Genomic DNA, 24,665 nt, shown 5'->3' with positions numbered 1-24,665 from the left:
CAACAAATTTATGGCTTTGAATTAGGAACAATAGGAGCAGCGGCCGTCACCTTAACACCCCGTTCTTTCCCTTTGCCAGAGAGCGAGGCGGGGGGTCAGATAGGGGACTTTTGCCAAAGTCTCGGGAGTGGTGATTCGTCAAAGGGGGTGAATAAGAAGGTAAACATCAAATTGAGGAGAAAATTAGGTCAGTAAATCCAGGAATCGCAGAGAAGTGCAGCAAGCAAAGGCAAACAAAAATAACCTACAGCAGCTGGACAAAACCTCTCTCCACATAATGCCAGTGGTCCGCTCCCTTGAGAGGGCGGCAGCTGTTCTGTATTTCAGTCAGAGAACCAGCCCCCCTCCTTAAAAATGGCATAAACGTGTAAAGTTGTCATGAAAACATTAGTTGAAGCGGCAAGACTCAGAAATGTGCTGGCAAAACACTTCCCTTTATCTTTCCCCCTCTTTTACTACAGACCATTTTGCCCCGTGATTTATAAACACCCATAAACGGCAGACATCGCCCAAGTATGACGGTTGTTTCCGAGTGCAAGCGGGGGAGGGACAAGTTCGGGAAGAAACGCATTGTATTGTTTCGAGCTTCATCTCGTGCCGGAGCTGATAAAATCCAGGCTGGGGAAGAGGAGCAACATTTCTTTTTTCCCCGACCGGAGTTCTGCGCCTCAGATAATGAAATTGGATCAGAAAATCTAGTCCTCACCCTGATAAGGTGATACTTTCCTCACATGTGTCTTTCTAAAATAAAATGCAGCGCCGCAATCCAATTGCATGTCGTCTTCACAGTTGCCTCGCAACAACACTTCATCACACCCCAACCCGCGGAGCTGATAGTGAGATTTGAATTAATTGTTACAGACACAAGCAATTATGACAGATCAGTCACAGAAGGGAAAAAAAGAGGAGGGAGGATCTGCCGTTTAATTCTGCTGGTAATTACAGTAAAAAAAGATGATGTGAGCTTCATCGCAGTTCCATTAAGTGCAAGCTGTGGATGTTATATTTCACTGGATGTTGAAAACACAACTTGAAGGGCACACGGAGAGCACATACCTCCTTCAAGGCCCAACAGTCTCCTTATGAAACCACATTTAAATTCACTAGATCCAGATTTGTATGTGGATTGGCACCAAATTTTTAATAATCGTTTATATCAGTGCCCTGAAATTCCATCAAGATCCATGAATGGATCTGTGAAATCCGTTCAAATGGGAAAAAAAACGCCCAATCCAGAGATTTTATGGGTTTTTCCTTTGGTCATGCCCCACCCCTCCACACGATTTCACAGTAAAATTATAAGTTATTATTGCGTAATCCTGCTAACTCTCAAACACAAAAGGAAATGTAGCAGAGGTAACAATGAAGAAACATCATGCGTGCATACAGACATGTAAAACCAGGAAAGCACCTACTATGTTCTACTTATCTCACAGCGAAAAACCTTTTCCTACTCCCTCTGAGACCCTCTTTATTCCCTGTTCATCAGCTCTTTCTGGTCTAGACCTTTCGGATCTAGTCAGTGGAAACCATACCGTTGATAACATCACTTGACATTTACATGCATGAGCAACGAGGAGCCGCTCGGCGAAAACAGTGTCATTTACGTCCTCCCAGCAACTCCTATTCTGCCTCTGATTCATGTCGGGGGCTCCTCCGGGTGCGTTTTGAGTGTGACCAGTTAAGGGAATGGAATTTGCTCCGCCATTTTTTTTTATACCTCCAATCTTACATTTCTCCAGCGGAACATTAGGAGAACAGGTAGCATGCAAATCTGTAAAGATTGGAGCATTTTGCACAATTTTATTCGCCCCCCCTCTCTACTGCCTTTGTAAGGAAAGGTGAGAAACGACATATTCAAAATAAAGACTGTGCCCGGCGAAGTAAATCGAAGGAAAGCAGTCAGTGGTTTCTCATCAATAAAAACACAGAGTAATTAGAGAAAGCACTTGAAAGCCAATTTGCGAGTTGACAAATGATCAATCTTCATCTGCGCCGTAGCCACAGTAGCATAAAGAAGCAGCGGTGGATGTGCTGACAAATGGCGTGCGCGGGTAGCTAGCATCTCATTCTTTGGTTCTAATAAGGTAGAACGCTTCTGTTTTCCCTATCAGCACCAAACACCTTCCCCTGGACGGGGATTGAACATGGGAATAAATCAGCGCTGCCATGCTCTTTTTCACTTCATGTGTTTAAGAGACATATGTTGCCGATAATCAGTTGAGCTCTTCCCCAGTCACAGCATTAACGAGAAGATGCGCTCTGTGTATAAGAATAACAAACCGAAGGGGGAAAGAAAAATCAGCACGGAACAAAAAGATAATTCAAGTGTCGCAATATATTTTTTTATGCTCCTCTCTGAGGAATCCGTCATGAGCTTCGCTTTTATTTCGTGCAAAATTGAATTGCTGTTCCGTTGGTTAGTCAGGATCCTGCTCCTATACCTTTGCCCTGCACAGACTTTGCTCTCACGCTCATTCTGAAACCTTATTAATTAGTTTGCTTTATGGCAGAGAGACGGCGCTTGTTTAGAACCCTCTCGTAAACCGCCCCCACAGTCTTGCTGTTCAACTGGGCGGTGATCAAATAAACCTCGCAGCAAACCCTCGCGCCGCTTCACATGACAGATGCAGCCGACTCTCTCTCCCTCCGCCGCCCCCCCCCCCTCCGGCTCACATTGATCCTCCCCGTCTCTGAACCAGGTTTGGACACAATAATTCAGCAGCCAGGTAAATTGGAATAACTCTAACCATTAGTGAATTAGTTTGCTCTTTAAAATCAGCCATTGATCCCCGCTCCGAGCTGGACTGATTGGTTGCTGACCAACCAGAGAATTTAATTATCAGGCCGGAGTGTTGCTTGCTCAGCCATGTTTCCTGAAGGTCAGGGTGCCACTGCAGTCCTTCCTAAAGAAACAACAGGGCCGAGGCGAGAGATTGGGGGGGGGGAAAGAGAGAATCCAGTACAAATGTAGTTAGCCATGCCGGCCCTCCCATTCCTCCGTTGCTTCCCGGCAATTGCAAGTGTCAGACCATTACCACGCTGTTGCAGACGCGGCTCTGAGCTGTGCAATAATAAGTCTGTGAATTCGGATGACACCGGTTTGGCACATTTAGATGCAACTCTGCTCTCTCTTTCCTCACTCTGTCATTCCCTTGCATCAGCCTCACACATACCCTTTGGTCCCCATGAGGTCATATTAATATGAACTAACTTATAATAGCCCAGAGGAGTATAAAATTCATTTTTAGGCTGCCAGCCATCCATAACCCTATGTCAACGGTTTTTGCCTCGCCGTGCGCATTATACCTGTATCACTGAGTTTGAAATTTGCTCGGAGGCGTTCATGCTAATAACAGTTCAGAGAGAAATCCATCTCCTGATATTGTTACACTCCCACCCAGAGATAATGCAGGAAATAAATACTACATATTGGTGACCGAGCCTTATGCACGAGCAGAGAAAGAAAGATGGATAGTGCAGAGATACAATACATCTTCTCTCCCCCAGTCTACCTGTCCCCTTGCAAAAGGCCTCGTTCTTCCCGGTCTCTTGCCTCCCTGGGATTGAGAATACAAATAAGGAGAACAAGCCCCCCCATTCTTATGAACTTTATAGAATAAAGAGGGACACTAAGGACCCCACACAGGGGAGAGGGGGATTGATTGGCAAAGCGAGTGCACCAGAATGGAGATTGAATCCCCTTGAATTAACCAGAATGGAGGAGGAGTTGCGGCATGAATAAGGCTGTTTAAAAAGAGGATGGAGAAAACAAGCCCCCCCTTGTCCTATCTTGTGATTTCCTGAAGCAGACATCCTCCCCTTTTTACCCTGCTCATTCAAGGGTAAACGTGATCCACTTTCTGTCTGTTCCTCTCCCCGTGTCGCTAATCCACTCTGCAAATAACAGTAATCTGCAAATAAGAGAAAAATAAAGAACATTACGCTGTCATGGCAGCAGGCAAACATGTGAAATGCATGTGATGATTGGTGTATGAAATGATTTCACACAACAACAGGAAACAAATACTGCAGGATGGAGACAGAGGTTGATTGAGTACACTGGGGTGGAGTCGTGATGGGTTATTTTATTCCTTGAGTTATACAAGTGCTCTTGAAATGTAGAAAAGGTGTAATTTGTTAGTACGAATATATTGAAAAGGATTTGTTGAACCAGCTCTGCACATTTAGACTCTTAATATCGAGGTGGTTTGTCTTTATGATTAAAAGTGCAATCTCCATAATATAAAATATTATAAAATGAATCTGGTATGAGAAGGTGGTTTGCTCTCGCCTCGGCCATTTCACATTTTGTCCTCCTCCTTCGAGCGAACCAAAGTCCCGTGAGTATATTCTTCTCCATCATAGTGAGATCGGCCCTAAGCATCCCTCTCAAAGAAGCCATTTCCCATTTGAACATATCGAATCCACTTCAGCGAGAGGAGGAGAGGAGCACGGCGCCAGCATCACTTCAACGCCGCCCCTGCTCCTCGGTCTACAATCTACTCGGACTTTGATGTGGGTGTGACACCGGCTGTTGTAGCTCTTCATGTGTAACTAATGGGATCGGTTCTATCGTTCACAGAACGTGAAGAAAATGTATTTTAATTTAAAGTTTGACTTAATGACCATTCCAAAAGATTATTGGCATTCCTGCTGGTTTCAAACCTGACAGGCAGTATTTACATTGACCTTAGTGTTATGACAGTATCAACAAAATCTTCAAATGTCCTGTCACTGTGACGATGACCTTTATGATGTTTGACAATGATGTGACAATAAGGAGTTTGTAGTCTCCTCATTAAGGATATTGCTGATTTTGTGAATCGTGTCCCAAAACCCTCAGATTCCCTCCTGAAAACACCAACAATAAACCATTCACAGAGTTTGGAATCTATAAGTCACTTTATCTTTAAATGTCAACCTCCAACCCCTTAAGCCTTTTCCACTTTCGCGCTGGGCTTGCAGAAACAGTCAGTACCAGCGAGGGACTGGCTGTAGTGGACCCCGTCCAGCTGTTAAACTGTCCCCGTGGTTCTCCGCCAAATTATTTGGCTCTCCTTGCGACGGCATTGAATCTGGGCAAAGATTATTAACCAAATGTGTTATCTCCCCCGAGCTAATTTCACATCATCCGCCCTCACTGCCTTATTTACATGGTTTGATGTTTGGCTTTTTGGCGAGTCAGCACTTCCTGCGCGTGAACGCGATATTGTTCTTGGAATAAACTTTTTCTGTGAGGTAAACACTGCCAACCGCTCCTTGTAGCGTCCATATTTGAACTGAAAGCCCGCTGTAGAGTCTGCATCTTAGAAAGGGAAGAATTCGAGTGTGTGGTTCCAAATCGCAGCCCATTTCCTGCTGTGCAGCTGGTGCACTGCACCACATGACTCCAACCCTGGAAACCACCCCGCCCCCATGAGAACAAGGTTTTGCTCCAGTGTTCATTGATTCAAAGCGCGGCCCTCAAATTGTGCTGGGAGCGTGCACTAAAGTCATTTTGATCAAGCCATCAGTCTTTCTTCTAATAATGCTGTTTTCCATCTACAATAGCTTTATTTCCTCATTATTAAGACAAATGTAATCTTTTAATCCTGAGAAAACAGTTTGCATAGTAAAAAAAAACAAAGATATGAGGCTTCACACTGATCAATCGCAGCATTAAAACCAGTTACCTGTTTAATGTTGAGAGCTCAAGTTACCACAACGACTTGTATTTGTTCATTATTCCTCTTTATCACCTGCTGTTTGTTCCCCTTTTATCTACCAATAAATCGTGGTTTAATGTGCGATGATGTTCAGATGCGAAACACGGCGCCGACGAGCAGAAACACTGGCGCGAGATGAGACAGTTCTCGTGGCAGCACGGAAATAGAGAGATCACATACGAATGGAAAGTTGGCTTATAGAAAGACGCAGTGAAGATTTGCTCTCAGGTGGTGGAAGTGACTGAGCCTCTCGGTCAACTGCAGGGCGGATTTCCGTTGGTACAGCAGCACATGCTAAAGCCCCTTCTAGCCTGCGAGGTGGACATTTTATCCTTTATTCCACCTCGCCCCCATCAATATGCAAGGTATGAACACGTAATGGGGGGGGCGTTGTTGTTCTCCAGCGGAGGTTAGTCACAGAGCCAAATCGATGTTTTCGTAAAAAGGGACGGATGGAATGATGGGACGGACGCCTCTGCTGCTGTGTCACATGTCACGCCTCTGATCCCCAAATAGTGTCAGCTTGTTTGGTTCAGTGTTTCAAACAAAGACAGGATAATGAATGTGGGACTTCTATATAAAAGCGGTTTAACTAACTTTATAGCTAAGGTGCAGCCTATAATTTGTTATCTCTCTCTCTGTGTTTGTGTCTGTGGTAAATTGGTTTATTTGGTGTCGAGTTTGCGACACAGCTTTTCTTACCAAATCAACAAGTTGCACAGAGAGTGATCTAGACAAATAAAACACTTGACAACTAAGTTTTATTATTAAGTTTTGTGGCAGCTGTCTTTACACATTCAGTTCACAGTTTGTCGTATTTGATGATTTTACCCTCGTCTGGAAAAAAATCTGACCTAATCATCTGTGCAAACATAACTAACTTTGGTGAAAATGTGTAATTTGTGGTCCTCTCCTGCAAAGATTGGTCGGTGGATCACAACTCTAAGGGCCAATACGAAGTCATACAATAACATACAATGGATTCCCAAATGCAATGTCATACACAAAGAAAACCCCATCCGACATTTCAAGCACTCATCCCAATCTGCCAATCAGAGAATTTCAGCGCGATTTTATGGGCGAACGCTGTAGTGAAGTAATTTATTTAAATACCTTCATCAATCATTAATTTGCTGAAGCATTGCTTGGAGTCAATACTGCATTTTTCTAAAATGGTCAATATTAAGTGCGGAGAAGGTTAATGATCACAAGCACACATAAATACTGCATAAACATCCATCAATTAAAGTCGCCATCATGAGCTGGCGTTTTCTTCAGATATGTTTCTGACTGACACATTTTGTTATACATCTTGTTATATGAATATTCACCCCCCCCCATCTTTTCACAATATCATTATCAATCCTGCTCTCAGCTCCGTCCCTCTCAATCAGATTACAATTCTTTTATTTTGACAGCCAAACTCAAATTAGTCAAATATAATTAGCAGGCCTGTTAAGTACACTGACATATTTTGTCAATGCCACTGAGTATCTGACTGATGGAAGGGAAAGGAGGTGACTGCAATTATATCTGAAATGCAGTATTCTTAGTTGATGGAAGAAATGTAATTACAATCAGTCTAAAGAACTGATTATACTTCACATATGGCCGCATAATAATAATTAGTAACACAAGTAGAAATATTCAAGTTATCCCAGGGTAGGTGAAGCAGAGTTTGAAATATTTAAATACAGACTGAATTTAAGGTGTCACAGGAAAGTGACAGAATCATTTTAACTATGAAAAAAGAAAAGGAAAAAAAATCCCCCTTTTAAGAATGCAATTGTGATCACTTTTAACTTTTTGCAATCGAGCAGTTCATCTATTTAACAGGAAAAGATTAAGCCCATTAAATTATCTCTGCTCTTTCATGATGTGTTATTGTCTAATAAAGGGTGAAGAATTTTCTTTTTCTTTTTTTTTGCACACACCAGCACTTGATAGCGCGCAGATGTGTGTGCTCCGCGGCCAGGGGCCAAAGTTCTTAAATGCAATTACTGATGAAAATCATTTCCTTATCAGTAACACAGACATAATTTCCACTGCCAAGTTCATAATAATATTCACAGTCATTTTAATGATCTGTCTGAAATCCCTATTTTTAATGTTAACCATGATGTGATGTTAAATATTCTGTTTTCTTTCAGTGTAATGGAGCTTTTACTGCAATAAAGCTGCAAATAAATAATAATTGTGTAATGCTCTTACAATATGTTGGAATATTAGTCATTGTATTTGGAGCCTAGAGTTACATTTAAATTGCCCAATCTATGCAGGGATTTAAAAAACAGTAACACCATGAATCTGGGCTTTTAAGATCTGTTTTTAGACGACATGTTTCTACAGATTTTGCACCGTTGCTGATCTGTGTGCAGTCCCCTCCCCCCCCTCGCTTATTATACACTGGGTCATGCTTTGTATTATTGTGCCACTGTGTAATGCTAAGAGCAGCATTACAGTTGTATTATCCATCTCTGGTAGCTTTGGTGGAACAATTCACGAGGTTGCGAGTCAATAGGTGAAAGTTGAAAATCTCTATTTGTTATTATTATCTATGATGTGATGTTAAAAATAGGGGTTTCCTTTCAGAGACTTTTTAACTGCACAAAATGATGTCGTGCTATTATATGTTTGAATATGTGTCATTAGTTATTGTATTATCTGCCTGAGTTACATTTAAATTGCACACGCCATGAATCTGGGCTTGTCAGGATCTGTTTCTAGAAAACGTCTTTCTTCAGATTTTGCCCCGCTGCTGATCTAAGTGCAGTTTATTTTTATTTTTATTCGTTCTCTTTTATTATACACTGGGTCATGCTTTGTATTACAGTGCCATTGTGTTATGCTAAGGGCAACTTTAAAGTTGTATTATTCATCCCCGGCAGCTTTAGTGGAACCAAAGTGAAGTCTCATTTTGCGTTTGATGAAAAAATGGCAGCATTTTGTTCCACAATGTTTTTCATGAAGTGGCGAGTCAATAGTTGAAAGTTTCCTGCAGCAGTAATTGACACCACTGGGTTAGGGGAGGTGGTGTTCTCCCACATTAATGACTGGGTGTCATAACATATCATGAAGCAGCCTTCTAACCTTGTCAGAATTTATCATGACACCAATTATATATAAAAAAAAGAAGAAGACAGCCACACGGCTCTGGGTGCACTCCATGCTCATCTGCAAAAGGGTAACAGTCTTGTATGGAGGAGCACAATCTGTGTGGTGTTCTTAAAAAAAAAAACTCCAGGGAGGCGAAATCTGAGAAAGTGCAGAAAATAAATACAAATCATGTCACGGCAAAGTGACAGTGACAAGGGCACTATCTTATTTGTTCAGTACAACACAATTAACCTAACACTGTGGCATTTTCTTGTTCTGCTAAAATAGACTTTGTCATGTAACAGCTCTTTCTTTTTTCTGTCTCCCTCCCTCCCTCCCTCTTCTCTCCTCTCCCGTCAGGTCTCCAAATAATGGAGCGAGAATGAACAGAGAGCGGCTTAAAAAAAAGCATGAACTGGAGGTTTATTGAGGTCATCTGCTTCCTGTTTATATGGGACCATATAACAGTTCAGTCTTCCCGCCAGGACCCATTGGCCACTGAGCAACATGTCACCAAGCAATATGACTGGCTCATCTCTGACCGCGGACCTTTCCACCACTCTCGAAGTTATATGTCCTTTGTGGAAAGATTCCGCCAAGGATTTACGACCAGATATAAAATTTATAGGTGAGTTCACTTTCAGCTTGTGTACTGATGCCACGCAGGCTTTTTTTAAGAGACTGTCTTTTTTTTTTTAACGGCTTTTCTATTTTCAGATTTCAGCTGCAAAAAGCAACACTGTGTACATCTCTGAACCTATTAAGTGTGCATTTTTAATATACATCCACTCTCAGCACTGCAAACTTCTTTCTGCTACAGGACCTCTGCACTCCTTCACTCATGTTCCAAGTCTTTCTCTTTAAGTGTTTCTCTTTAGACTGTATATAAAGATGGATGACGCGTCTTCACTTCATCCCACTATCCAGAAATGACACCAAAATATCTTTGATGTGAACGCTGCTATCCTGCGCCTATGATTTGAACAAACGTCAGTGTGATATAAACTACCTTTAATGGCAAACAACTTCCAGAACAATTATTGGATTTTGATCGTTTAGTTTGTTCCATTTCCCGTCTACTAACATGGAGGAGGGAGGACTTATGACCTGTACCGCAGCCAGCCACCAGCGGGCGCTCTAGAGGCGATGGCTTCACTTTATGGGTAGCAGTCATGTCGTCCATCTTTATGTACAGTCTATGATTCCCTCAAACTGAATGAGGTGAAATAAAAAGAACAGTGAGAAGAGTAAGAATACGTAATAAAACTGTAGGATGTTATTGCACGGGATGCACATTTATGTTAATCTGCCAGTCAGTAACATGTACTTTGCAGAGAGGGCTTCTATAGAAATATAGCATTGCCAGGTGCAGTGTGTCTGAGTGAGAAGTGCTGCCTCACTTTTATTCATTTCTACAAATCTGCTCAAATAAAGAGGGGGTAACTCGGAGAAAGGAGGGAAATATTTCAAAAGAGAGAAAAATGGTACAGCAGAGACGGAGATATCCCGACCTTTATTCCGTTGTATGGGTCAAGACCCCAAAAATGCTGGAATCTGCACCTCCCATAATTCAGTCTGATTGCGTTTTTCATTAGATTCTCCGAGTCGGGGATGCACATGACCTTCAAAGTGCAATATAGTGCCCCGGATGATAACACAGAATTTCTCCTATAAATCCATTGATGGCCTCACCAAGGATCATATTTTACCTTTTAGATTATATATCGACCGAATACCAATAAATTCGACATATGTTTTCACAGATGTAATCTTCTTCTTCTTCTTCTTCTTTGCCTGGTTTATTGGCGGGAGGGAACGAATGTCAGGGTGCATTACCGCCATCTACTGTGTTAGTGCATCGTTCCTGGAGGATCAGCAAAAATATATTCTGATATCTAATATTACTGCTGGAGCTCCTTTTAAAACAGTGGAGCGGAAATAATATTTAGCAGCTGCAGAAAACACCTTCTAATCTTTTTCAGGCTACGTACTGACTAAGTACATGTGTTGTGCCTGTTTTGGCACATTGTGTGACACATTAAAAGGTATGACTTCACAGCAAAGGGATTTCAAGCCTAAAATGTATAAAGCCACATTAAAACTGCAATCAATTGTTATTAGGCAGTAATTTAATTTAATCTGTCACACAATTTCACCAGTTTTCAATATTTCATGCCAATCACAGTCCTGTTTTATGGCTATTACAGATTGAATCATTGATTATGATGTACGGACGTGTGGATGTTCTTTATGGGTCACAAACTGGGAAACTCCCAGCCTGGGCCCATTTCTGTCAATGCTCAACTTTCCATCTTTTCTTCCTTCCGTGTGACCAACTAATACAGTTTGACATCCAATAACTGCATTAGGTTTTATATTTTCCAACTTACATTTTTCCCTCTTATCGCACATCTCCTCATATTTCCCATACTGAGTCACAGGTGCAGAAATGAGACGGCTATACGCTCCCTCGTTCTTACACTGACATGCTTTGATTCCTTTGCATCCCTCCGCAGTCTGCTCACTCACAACTGTACAAAGACAGAGAGAGTAAGAGCCATTCGCCACATTCCTTTGGCGGTTCTTTCACCGAGTTTGTTCTCTCCCCCTCCCCTGTCTCTCTTGGTAACTTGCCACGGCCCCCCCAGTCCCCACTGGCTTTCATGCCTTGATATTGTCACATGAACAGTAAACAATGCATTTGCATAATGTGTAACTTGACAGAGTGGGATGTTGCGCAGAGACACGAATCTCCGAGGCAAAACTTCTAAAGCGGCTTCTCACAGACACTGTACAGCCGTGGAGTGTTGCCTGTGATGCTGCGGTGATTTATTAAAATCAAGTGCGTGTGCTTGGATGTCGGGCGCTGCTGAGAGCGTCGCCGGGCCCAGGTGGCTCCTGTTGTTTCTCCCTCTTAACAGAACCATTAGTGGCTTCAGTTCCACCCATCAAATATCCCTTTCCTCCTTACATGACAAGTAAATCTTGCATTAGGTATGGAAACGTGGACATAGTTCTCATTAAAAATAAAATGACGGCAATCAACAATCCACATTCACTTCTGTCGGACATCTGCAGACCTGTCCAACAGGAAAAGTTTGATAGATCCCTTGTACTTCATGTATCCCATGCTAGAAGACATAATATATTTTTAGAGTATTTAGTTGACTGAGTGCAAGATGCTGGGAATTTATACGAGTAATTAATCAAGTACAGTATTCAAAGCAAGGGTGTGAAACGTTACCCCAGAGGGTCCAAGTGTTTCCCAAGGATTTTCATCCTAACATGGGCTGCCAGTTAATTTCAGCAATTAGTTCATCTTTAACCAGAGGGTGAGAAAATAAGTGCCATCAGCTGGTCTAGTGTTTGGTTGGAATGAAATCATACATACCCCGAGTCCTCGCCCGGCACATGATTGCCCGGCTCGCGCTCTCCTCTAACCAGCAATGAGGACTGAATCGCTTTGTAAATTTCCCCGGGGACTTTCTCTGCCTCGACGATTTAGTGGTGGAAAGTGGTTGAATCAGATTTGGGGGGGGGAGAGACAAAGCATCCATTCCACTCCGCTTCTTTTACCGAGAGCGATTACCCTCCGGAGGCATGCAGCCGCGGACAATGCCAACCTGATCAGCAACAAACAAATCTGCCCCCATCTTTAATAACACGGGCATTGTGCCTAATGTGAAGGATAAACACGGCTTCAGAAGGTGCCAGTCTCCTGCCTGGCGCTCTGAGAAGTTCACTGTCGCTTGAAGGATAAAGACACACCACAAGGCACCAATTACCCTCTCCCTCTTGTCATTCGTCTCTTAAAGAAATGACAGAAGTGCGTTTTGTGTGTGAGTAATTGTTCTATGCCGCATGCAGATTGCAATCTTCCAACTGAGATCCCTTTTCTTCTCTGAAATTGTGTACATGAGTGTACATTTCCTGGTATTCCTCGGTGAAAAGAAAGCCGCTTTCACCGCCCGCTCTTGTGTCAGAGCTGCGGCTCAATAACGTGCATCAATGTGTGCTTCAGTCGGTGTCAGAATCCGATGGCCTGTTTTGGTCACACAAGCATCTTCCGTTGTGTCGCTTGTACTCTATTATGGGGGTTGAATGTGTATCAGATGATGCGTGTTCTCTGTTTGGTCTTTGTTCGCGGAGCTCTATCTCAGGTTCTCGTGAAAATCCAATATAAATGCAAATCCAGTCGCCATTAATGCATTTTAAAGGGCTCAAATCAGCATTGCACTGTAATCAAAGGAGCGAGATGGGGGCTGTTATTTAGAATAATAATAAAAACTAAAAAAAAAAACAGTTATGAAAATGCATAGCTCTGATTGATCGCACATTGAATAGAGAGGCTTGATGTAGCCCCTCTTGTCACTGGACCAGCGCTCAACAAAACATCGGCGTCCATCTAAGAAACTGAACAAAGTCCCGTAATGACCTGTGAAAACACAAATTCCAAATCAAACGGAAATCAACGTGGTGCCAATAAGCGGACACGTCTTTGGACTTAGTTGAATACGTGCTGACAGTGTGGTGACTTAATCATCCAGAATCTGAAGTATTGTGAGCTCCGTAAGTATCATAACATAGTGGGAAAGCCAGACTCATTAAAAAAAAGGAAATTGAGCCAATGTACGTTTTACTGCAGTGTCTCAGATAATTGGAAAGCTCACGATATAATGTCTGTTATCATGGCACTAAATTACAGGCTCATTAAAACCTAGCACATATACATACAGTAAGCCACCGACACGACTGCATCTTTGCTCAAAGCAGAAGTAATCACATTAATTGTCCTCCTGTCCTCATCTGACACAGATTCTCTTTTGTGTTGTACAAACACAAGGACTATTCTATTAGCTTTAATAACATCTGACTGATGCAGCAGTTAAAGCTGCTTCTCGTATGACTAATGTTGTGTCCACTGATTTCTCAAGTATATATATTAAACGTGTTTCTGTGAAGCTAATGGCTTGCGAGGTTAAAAGTCAAACTAAACAGCCTCTGGCCTGGTCACAGAAAGCTCCTGCAGAACCGTGCACTGACTGACAATGACAAAATGTACTTCACGCGCTGTCACAGTAAATACTTGGAGATGTAGTTTTACACAATGTTTACTAATGAGCGTATACGAAGATGTTGAAATACTTTAAATAAAGTATTTAAGTGTATTTCGTCATAGCAGGTGCATGAGTTTTTGAGTTGTGGCCAACATATGGCTTATAAGGTGGCAGTGACCTTTGATCCCAAATTCGAATCAGTTCGTCCAAGTGAACATTTGTGCCAAATTTGCTCAAGGCAATTCCAGACATATTAAGTTCATAGGGCAAAAAAAGGCCAGATACCTTGACCTTTATCATATTCTAATCAGTTCATCCTTGACTAAAAGAAAATCTGTTTGGACCAAATGGGAAGAAATTCCCTCCTGGTGTTTCTTGCGTTCAAAAGAGTGGGATGGACAAAAGGGATGGACAGACAGAAAAGCCATAAAAACTAAAAACATGTATTTCCATTGACTCTATGATCATACTTTGTTATTTGGATATCCAGTGCGTCATCAACCCTGCACGTCATGTAAACTTCGACAGGCAAGACATGGTTATATTTTATTCCAGAACATTATGCACATCTCTAACTGAACATTTCCTTCATGAATTAATTATCTCTAACAACCACTTGATCAGCATTAAACCTTGAATGAATAAGCTGCGGCTCTAATTTGCAAGTTTTATTTCCGCCTCTAATTTAAACCGTTCATCAAACAGATCGCCCCGCATCTTGAGACTCGGGTCACTTTTTATCTTAATTTGTTGTGAACGCACTGCCATCTGTTGCAGCCAACTGATATTGTAACGTCTTTCAGCGAGCGGACAACGAGCGGTGACGACAACACATTTGAGTTTTCCTTGCGTGGACGTGTGTGTCGGCGGTGATCTGGGCCCCATTTGTTTTTAAACAGTAACAAGGTGTAACATTTGTCCGACTCAGGTCTTGAATTAGCTCGGATGAGCCATCTGTAATTGGATAGGGCGAGGGAAGGCGGATTTGATGTAGTCGGCAGATTTGCCGGGAGAGGCTGCGGCGATGTTTAATTCAGCAGGCTGTAGCCCAAGGAAGGGTAGGGAGAGGAAGTCAGAGTGGGGGGGATGAAACAGACTGAAAAAGGAGGACAGAGACATCAGTGGGGTCTGAGATGCCGTTAGGTGGTGAGACAGGAAGGTGCTAAAAGTGTGTGATGAAGAAACCCTGTACAAAACGCTGTAGATATAGAGGCGAGGTCCAGTGAGTATAGCGTCAGAACGAGCGATGGGGGGGGGGCAGACAGGTATGGGCTGGCGGAGCGGTCATCGTCAAGGTGAGAGGGGGACGCCACACTGAGGTATTGTAGCGTCTCAGATGAGTCACACACAGCTCATACCCGAGTGCACCACTCTCTCACAAACACAATAACTACTCTTTCTTCAGGTCTCCTCTGCATCTTATCGCAGATGTACTTGGAAAATCACATGTTTATCGCCGGTTAAAACGTTTTCACTTACATGCAGGACTTAGACTAGGATTAGAAAATTGCATGCTATTTAACTTTTTTTAAATCCCTCCTTCTACTTATCTACCAATGCTCAGCGGCTGACACAACGTTATTTTATTTATATATTATTCATTTCTTTATCTATTTCTCAGCAGTGACACAGGCGGTCTCTGAAGGATGAACACAGTGGTGGAAGCAGAAATCAGGCAGCTGCTAAAAAAAAAAAGAAACGGTTCATGATGCTGACCGCAAAATTGCAAAATCGGCTATTTAGATGTGCTTGGGGTGTCTTTGCAAGTCAACGCTAATTTCCTGTTAACTTCTGTTGGCTTTTAAAACAAAGGTAAACATATACTTAAAGGACCAGTGTGTTGGATTCAGAAATGTAATATAATATTCATAATTATGTTTTCAGAGGTGAATAATCACTAGAAACTAAGAACCATTGCGTTTTCATTTCCATAAAACAAGTTATTCATATCTGGGAGCAAGTTAACCTGCATGTTGCACCGCCGTGTTTCTACAGAAGCTCAGAGAGGACAAACCAAAGGGCTCTAGAGTGGGTCTTTTGCGTTTTTATGTTGAAGCCCCAAGTTCTCTTGTGAGAAGGAGGGGTATTCAGTTGGTTGTAATGTGCCTTACTTTACAACCTAAGATGCCACTAAATTCTACACACTGAACCTTTAAACCTTGTAAGCTTTAGACTAAATTACATGAAAAGAACATTAACACTGTTTAAACACCACATTTATTACCAAATCTATAAAAAGAATATCTACGTTTATGGGTCGAACATGGCTCATAATGTGTTTCAAAGTGTGTTGGAACTTGCAGGGCCATGTCCTCCATGCAGGGAGAGACACACACAAAACTAAGAGATGAAGTTACCCTTGAAAAAAGAACACAATACTAATTTTTCATGACACCAAAGTTTAGTTCATATAACCTCATAAAAGTAATAGCAATAGGTCAGTTAACTAGAATTAGTTCCTTCCTCAAGTACATTATGCATTTTAGCTGTTGGCTTGTAGTTCAGGATGCTATTTTCCCCTTTGGGCACAGTCTGAACAAAGATAATTGCAGCAGACATTTGCTATAAAATCTATATATTTTGCACATTTTCTAAATGATGCCGTTACAAGGCGATCCAGAAAATCAGACAGCTCATGAACATGCTTTCACCAAAATAGGAACTTGGCCGTCACCTCGCAGTTTGGCAGCAGATGTAAATTCCCGTTTGCTGACTGAAGCATTAAACATTTCCAACGCTTGGATCCTGAGCTTCAGCCAATCAGAGGAGCTGCAATGACATCATCTCTGTTGGGCACCAACTGACAAGAGCATTTGTTTTTTTTCTTGTGAAAAGAACGTTATTGTGTTATTAGAATTGAAAAGTGGCATTTCTCGTGTGGCACATGAAAATATCATGGACCCATTGGCAGTCACGAAAAACATGTAATAAAACTAAGACATTACTTAACATAAGACTTTTTTTTTTTCAAATTTTGTATTTCTTATACAGAAACAAGCAGATACACACACACACACACACACTTAGCACAATTATATCCTGGGGCTCCACTTTAAATGCATTAACTGGAGCACTGCTGATACTGAGCGTGGATTTGCATTTAAGTTTGGGAAGATCAACAGGGGCTGATCTGGGGAGGGTCTCCATGTCACTTCCCTTTTCCAACTTAGTGGTAAAAAGCCCCCCCTCCCTGTGGGATGACTTAATTACTGGCAAGGAATGGATGGTAATTAGAGGAGAAACAGGAGGCTAGAAGAAACTGTCAGGGTTAAGTACTGACTAATTCACTGCGTGGGACGCCTGTGCCACCGTCCTCTGAGACTGACAATACAGCGTCACCAACAACCAGCTCTGAAGCATGTTACTGTTTTCAAATAGATTCCAGTCCTCGGTTTTCTGAAAGAATATCTTACACATTGTGGCTACACTTTCACTGCTGGTGACCTTTAATCCACAAAAGTAAAAAGAGGATTTGACCAATGTTCTCTGCAACATCTGCTTTTCTTCGTTTTATCTTTTAAAGATATTGTCAGCCCACAGAGGTCCTTTCATTTCAGCTGATTGGACCTTGTATCAGGTTAAAGTTCGGTGGGGCTGAGGTCCCCAAACTCCATATATCCAACAAAATAAAGCTGTTAGTAGTTTTTGACCTTATCACAACACTAATGACCTCACAGGGTAAAAGTCATGGGGAAAGGTCCAGTCAAGCAAACTAACCGAAAACATTTGAGTGTCCACTTCATGTGCAGAGGCTTTAATACTTAGAAACAGGTTATTATTATAACAGTGTTCAGTTCTTAAAATAAGTAAAAGTATAAGACGAATAACAAAAAGAAACTACATTTAAAATCACTAGATACATATTTTTATTTGGATCTGCACCAAATGGCACACACTGGATCTGGATCCATGCCAGCATTTAATGGGATTTTCCTTGAGGCTTGAATCAACCCGCCAAAAAATGTAATGGAAATCGGTTTAGTAGTTTTAGCGTTATCCTGCTAACAATTAAACAAACAAACAAACAAACAAACAAACGCAGATGAAAACATATACCTGATGCAGGAGTAATAATAATGAAAGATTTTGGTTTTTCAAGTGGATGATTTTTACCAATACCAATAATACAAATAACTACACGTTGAATTACTCACATAAACAAACAAGACACAAACAAACTACAACATAAGATTTAAAAATGCATGAGCTCGTGACATGTTCCAGCCGGAGATGGTGCAAAACATCTGTCAACACCTCGGCAGAGACGTCTTTCCTCTCATATTCCCATTTGCCTCAGTCATTGTGCGGCTGCTGTCTTACTATGTGTGACCCACACGGACACAGAGAAAGGGTTTATTCCAGGCCTCCTTCAGAACGTCTGGGTCTGTTCACTTCCAGCGAAACACTGAAAATGTCCGACATGTCATCTCAGCTGTGCTAGAAACGTTGTGCATAACAGGTTTTGTTGTGCTGTGGGAACTCAAAAAGGTTACGCGTCCAAAATTAATTTCAGTGGGGCTGTTATGTGCTTTGTAGCTCAGTATGCTGGCAGCTCACCAGCTTGTGCTGGGATCCAGTGGAGACACCACAGTTTGATGTGTGTATTTATTTGCTACATAGCTCAGTAATTAAGTAACTAAGTAATTGTAAATTCAATAACTGCAATTGGCAAAATGTAAAACTGAATTTCATCGTTGGCATTTGTAGAGTTGACCTTTATAGAATGTTACGTTTTTTTATTATATTATTGTTGCTTTGTTTGGGTAAAATTGACCCCAGATATGTTGTAGCTAGATGCATATGGTTTTAAAGTAACCTTTTTATTTATTATTTTAAACAATATCACATCAACAACTATGGTTGTTGTTTGGTAAACCTTGTATTCCTCAATGAAACTTCAGCTTCAACTAACATTCTTGTCCATAAACTTAAAAAAAGCATATTGACAAAGACAATGTAGATATTTAGCATAGAGACAAACAAGCAAATGTAGATTTTTAAATATAAAAAACATTGGGTTTATGGAGGGTGCTTGAACTCGACCATAAAGTTAATTAAATTTTATCTACAGCTTATAAATGTTCAAATTATAAGCAAACTTTGGTTCAACTCTGTCAAATTTCAGATTGTAGTCAGTGCAAGTGTTTGGTCTGTTGTAGGGTCCAATTCCATTTACATTCATGAAAGGCAGAGCAGAGCAATAACTTCAGATTCTCCGACTTTGCAGTGAATAATGGAACCTTAGCATAACGGAAAAATTACATCAGCTGGATTTTTGTCATTTAAGGATCTTTGGGTCAAACTGACCCCGTGCAAAATCTATTTAAAGACATCGATTTGTAGGGAGGCTGAAGCGTGAGAGCTCTGTGTTGTTTTGCTGGTCCTTGACAGATAATAAGCCAAAGCCGCGGTAAATCATGTTGAAAACAAAGATTTATTACATCATTTTTCTTTTAGTGAAAAGTGCACAGTATGTATAAAGGGAGTTTCAGAAAGAGGGCACAGAGTTGGCCGGCCTGATATCCACAGGAAGGTTGTTCTGATCTCTAGGGGCTCACACAGCACCGGCCTGATACTGGGGGTTAACAAGTAATGACATGTTTCTCATTTACAGACTTGGAGCAGTGAAGCAGCACTGGTGTTATAGATTATCGCCGACTTGTGCATGCCTGTGTCCTTTATAACGCCTCTGATGTGATATCTAGGAAGTAAAGATTGATTTTAAAACACAGGGAGATATTGTGGAAAATGTTCTTACTAACTGAGGTTTCTATGAGAGAGACATGAGACTGAAGCTTATACATTATTTGTCCTCGAATCACTCACTTCTGGCTTCACTAATTGAAAATTAGCTAGACAATGAAAAACATCAGCTGATAAAACAATCGTTTTGACCTTTGTTACCACTTAGATGGTTTTCTTAAATAATTGTTAAAATGAAAATAAAACAGGACGGATTACTACACGTTGGAATTAGCCCGTCTGGCTAAATTCGGACAAATAATTTCGAAATGATATTTGAAATTGGATGCCAAGCCACACTCTATTACAAGTGTCCTCTTTTGCATTCTGCATGCGTTTGATGGTACTTTTAGGCGATGTCTACTCTACTTTAAAACAACTACAAAAGCATTAACAAGCAGATCAAAGATCCGTCATTTACCAGAGAAGAATGCTGTTGTCCCTCTTGAGGAAATGCCTCACATTTTTGTTTTGAAAAGGGGACATTAAACGCACAGCGAACCTGAAAAGAACAAATTTAGTTTTTTTTCTTTGTCTCTTACTTCGAGCTGTGTTTTCCATTCCAGCTTGTGAAGAACATTCCCCTGAATCGCACAAAGGATTCTTTTAGTGAGAAAACGGTCTCTGTCCAAGGTGCTGAAATCAAGCGTCTCTTCACAGATTACACCGCAGTTCCCAACAAGTCGACAAAATAAACTCTTTCATTTATCTGCCTTCCAAACAGCAATATTAAATGCATACTGCATTTTTGATTTCATTGCATGGCCACATACAATATCAGGATCATGATAGTGCGGAAGCTATTTAAATATCATGGTATTAAAGACAGTGAAGCAATTTGTGAAAAGCTTTTTTCCCCCCCTTGGTAGATAAAAACACAAAGGGGCTTATTGGATTGAAAGGGGCTGTTTTTTTATTTTAGTCATTATACTCACAGCAAATACAGAACATAGAAATCATCAACATAATGCTGTTTTATTTGGGGTATGACTGACAGTTATTGTGGGGCAAATTGAGTTCATCAGCAAATGGATGATATGCAGTAAGCTGCATCCAAGGCACTGACAATAGGAGCGCTTTCTTTTCACTGCACGGATGCTTTGACCTTGGTCGTTTTCACGTTATACGTAGAGCGGGAAAACATTGTTTGCGATTTCATTACAGGACACCGACTGTGATGAAGTGTTTCATCAACTGTAAACAATATACAGAATAGAGGGAGAATTTTCCATCTGAGACAGAAGCATATTAGAATAGATGGAATAATCTTTTGAACTCCACTGGCTCTTGTGAATGCAACGTAAACAATATTTTCCGAGGTGATCATTCATCCGTACGCTCTTCCCCCCCCTTTGTAAGAAATTACTTTCAGGATATTTTGAGTTTCCATACAACTCTCTGTTTTCACTCGAATGCAAGTCGGGGTCCGTCGTCTCGTTGTCATATAGGCTCATCATAATTGCCATTCACTCCTTGCCCACACAGTCGGAGTGGTTCATCAGCAGAACTTCTCACATTACACAGTTGATTAGATTCAAACACATGCTCGTGTCACTCACCCGTGCATTCGCTTCCGGCACCATGTCCCATAAAATTCTCCAGATTAAAGTAGATTAAGAGATTGATTTTTGATTACAACCATTTTCGTTTCCATGCCTCGTGCACAAACAAATATTTTACACCAGCAGTCATATTCCATTTAGGCAAACATCTTCCATTTAACGATATGCTCAAATGAATGGTTAATGACTAAAATGCTTGAGTGAACAGGAAATCTCTTTACGTATTGTAGGACTAAAAGTTCTTGACTATTTCAGGATGAGGTTTTGAAGTTTCACTGTCTCGATGTGAAGGTCCTACACAAGAATAACTCGGTTAAAAGCTTGTGCCGTGTTACCACAGAGCAAACTTTATTGCATTCACTGTGTCATTATGGTGGTAAGTAAATTAGATTTATGCTGTTTATTCCCCCTCTGCCTTCACTCGAGTCTGCTGAGGATTTATTACAGGGTCAGTCCATTTCCCGCAAGCCCAAAATTAAATAAAATGATGACCCAGCCAAAGGACTTTCAGAAAACAATTTATTCCAAAAGCAGGGCAAGTTCTTGGAAAGATTCACAGAATAATTTCATTCTTTTCACCTCAATGAATGGAAGAATAAAACTTTTCAAAAGAGAAACTGTAAAATTCTGAAATCATCGAAGATCTTCACAAACTGAGACCTCACACTCTTAGATTAAGTCAGAGGTGGTAAAAATCCACACACTGTTTTTCTCAAGCAGAAGTACAGATGAAAAGTATAAAATGTACTCAAAAGTACAAAAGTATAAAGTTATATATATATTTATTTAAATTAGTATACGTTATATGGAAAATATGTGCAAAATGGCATTTTAAATTAAAATAGCGCAAGTAAAACAAAGACAGTGGAACATTTATTTAGGTTGTAAAAGTAAAAAGTCGTAAAAACACAGCAACAACAACAAAATCGACTTAAATATATTACTTTCCACATCTGGATTAAATGCTAAAAGATATTCTAAGGCAGGAGATGCACCTTTTAAAGAATCCTGAATAGACTATATTATAATACCAGAGATGGCGGTTGTACTGTATGGCACATGTCGCACATGTGTTGTGTGGAACCCTTCCCCCCCGATGCAGCCAACCGTCTGTCGAACTGGGAAACATATCAAACGGATCGTGTTGTCGCGCTGACACAAGCACACAGTCGAGGTTCACAGCAGATTCTACTGATGGAGGCAGCAGGTGCAGATGGACTCCGACAGTCATGAAAGCGGAGGATATAGGAAAAAAACAAAAAAACAGGTGCTATGCATCAAATGTATGTATTTAGGAGCCAGGCTTACACATCACGTCGCAGCACTCTGGAGTGAGCCATAATAATGAGGCTGCTGCGCGTAGGTGACCAGCGAAAGTATAATTATGGCTCTCTCCCCATTCATTTCGATACAAGTCTGGTCTTAAAATAAAAACCTGGAGGTGTTGCCAAGACGGCTGCTAAGTGGCGAGACTTGCCTATCGGGTCTTTGTTAAGGGCGACGTTTCTATTCCTGCACGTTGACTGTGTACATCACTGTCACTTTGACATGATTCTTTTGATTCTCTCTCCGTCTGCTCGCCTTTCCCTCCTTTCACATCCTCCGCTCCGACAACAATATGGTCTTTACCACACTCGTGTCACCATTTTACACAGATGGACTCTGCAGGCATCAGGCACGACGTCACAGCCTGGGAAGATGTTGATTTTTTTTCGCCCCGGTCGTCGGTGTTGTGCCAGACAAAGGAGGCTTGAATTCTGGCAGGGAAAGCGACAAAAATATAGGCTACAGTCTGAGTCATCAAACAGCTTCTCTTCTAAGTGTAAGACTGTCACGTACAAGACTGATTCTTTCTGTATGTAATCGCATATATTTAGGACATATAAGGACAGTGAATCTTTCTATACTTTCTTCAGAAAAGCAACTACTTTTGTGAGACGTGTGTGTACAGTATCATTAACCTGACAGAAATGTGGGCTGCTTGACAGTGAATCTAACGCAATCCACTGTTAACAAACATCTAATTTAATCCAAACCCATTAGCCTGGAACACTCACTTGGATATTTCCACATGGCCCCTGTGCTGATGTCTGTCTACCTTTTTTTCTTTTGCAGCACGATAAGAGAATTTCAAAACTAGCCCCTCTGATTTCCTGCACTATTTACACCGCTGCGTTCAGAAATCTCGGCCCATGCCAGAACCGAGGTGAAAATAAATAAAACAAGCAGAAGCAAAGAAGCCCGGGCCTGCCAAAATAACATCCCGCCTCTTTCTGCCTTAGTGCTTCTCTGTGCACCGGAGCATAGGATTAAGATTCATTCTATAATATTTTGAATGGTTTCGGTGGCTGAAATTCGTACAGGATTTCAATTGTATCTCTGTCTGTTTGATTTATTACTGTGCTTTGCCTCCTTATTACCATGAAAGGCCTGGATTTCTTCTCTTTTTTTTTCATCCTGTCAAGCTGCTGCATAATACTGTGGCAGCACAGGAACAAGGCTATAGGTTCTTAGGACTCAGATTATAGGGACCTTTCCCAAAGAAATACTGTTATTACTGCTTTCCAGGGAACAGGGACATGCAGATACTCGGCCAGGTCCCCATCTGTGTTGCATTTTAATGCACTGGATTCCCATTTAGCATCATTTTTTCAGTGTGCTGAGACAAAGTACTTTTTTTAATGAATGATGCACTACATTTGTTAATGCCAGGGAGTGTTTGGATGGGATGACGGGTGTACAAAGCGTATAACTCTCTAAGCAGACACCTGGGTTGGCATTCATGGTCCCATCTCTGCTGTCAGGTTTAGACAGCAACAAAGCTCTTGTTAAGATTTGTGAGCCACTGTGGTTACACTTTGGACTCAAAACTTCGGTTAGAGAAAAGGTTGTTGTTTGGTTTCACAACGACAAAGTTCACCGTGACTTCACAACCATAAAATGGTCTCGCCCTGTACGCACCACCAGACAATGAGCTGATCACTGTGTACTTCTCAGATTTTCTTAGCAATGTGAATAGGTTTGGTGTTGACTTGCCACAATAAACCATTAATGGCATTATCATCAAGAATGTAGGCATGTTTTAGAACAGTCATTGTTATACGTAGCTATCAATTTATCTAGAAAAAGTCACACAAAAATGGTATAGCTCGAGGTAGAGCTAGGTCAACTTATAGAAATAACCATTAAAATAACCAACCTAAATACTGAATATAATGTAATTTGACTCTTAATTAATTTGTTCCCAATCTACCTTGTGTGATCTTACTAAGCATATAGTGCTAAATACTGTAAATTTGGTCCCAGTGTAAGATAATTGTCCACTAAATGATAAATTAAAGAAAAATTTATTAATAGAGTCAATTATGTGTTTCTGTGCTAGAGGTCGTGTCTCATTTCAGGAGCCAAATCCCTCAAAATCAGCTTCTCTGCTTTTCAACAACTAATACGTTGATAAATGGGGCCGACAGAGCTTAACCTTTCCACAGACACAAATTCAG

The 24,665-nt window shown here is 41.1% G+C and overlaps 1 protein-coding gene across 1 annotated transcript in view; it reads left to right on the top strand.

The window, feature by feature from the left end:
• brinp1 (bone morphogenetic protein/retinoic acid inducible neural-specific 1) overlaps window positions 1-24,665 on the top strand; it is a 112,646-nt gene that overhangs the window by 16,741 nt on the left and 71,240 nt on the right. The window contains exon 2 of the mRNA XM_035141820.2: window positions 9,165-9,432. Coding sequence (XP_034997711.1) covers window positions 9,215-9,432 — 218 coding nt within the window. The 5' untranslated portion in view covers window positions 9,165-9,214. The remainder of the gene's footprint in view (window positions 1-9,164; window positions 9,433-24,665) is intronic.

This window comes from Hippoglossus stenolepis, chromosome 18, assembly GCF_022539355.2.
Source record: "Hippoglossus stenolepis isolate QCI-W04-F060 chromosome 18, HSTE1.2, whole genome shotgun sequence".
NCBI classification, from domain to species: domain Eukaryota; kingdom Metazoa; phylum Chordata; class Actinopteri; order Pleuronectiformes; family Pleuronectidae; genus Hippoglossus; species Hippoglossus stenolepis.
This window is presented reverse-complemented; position numbering and strand designations above follow the sequence as displayed.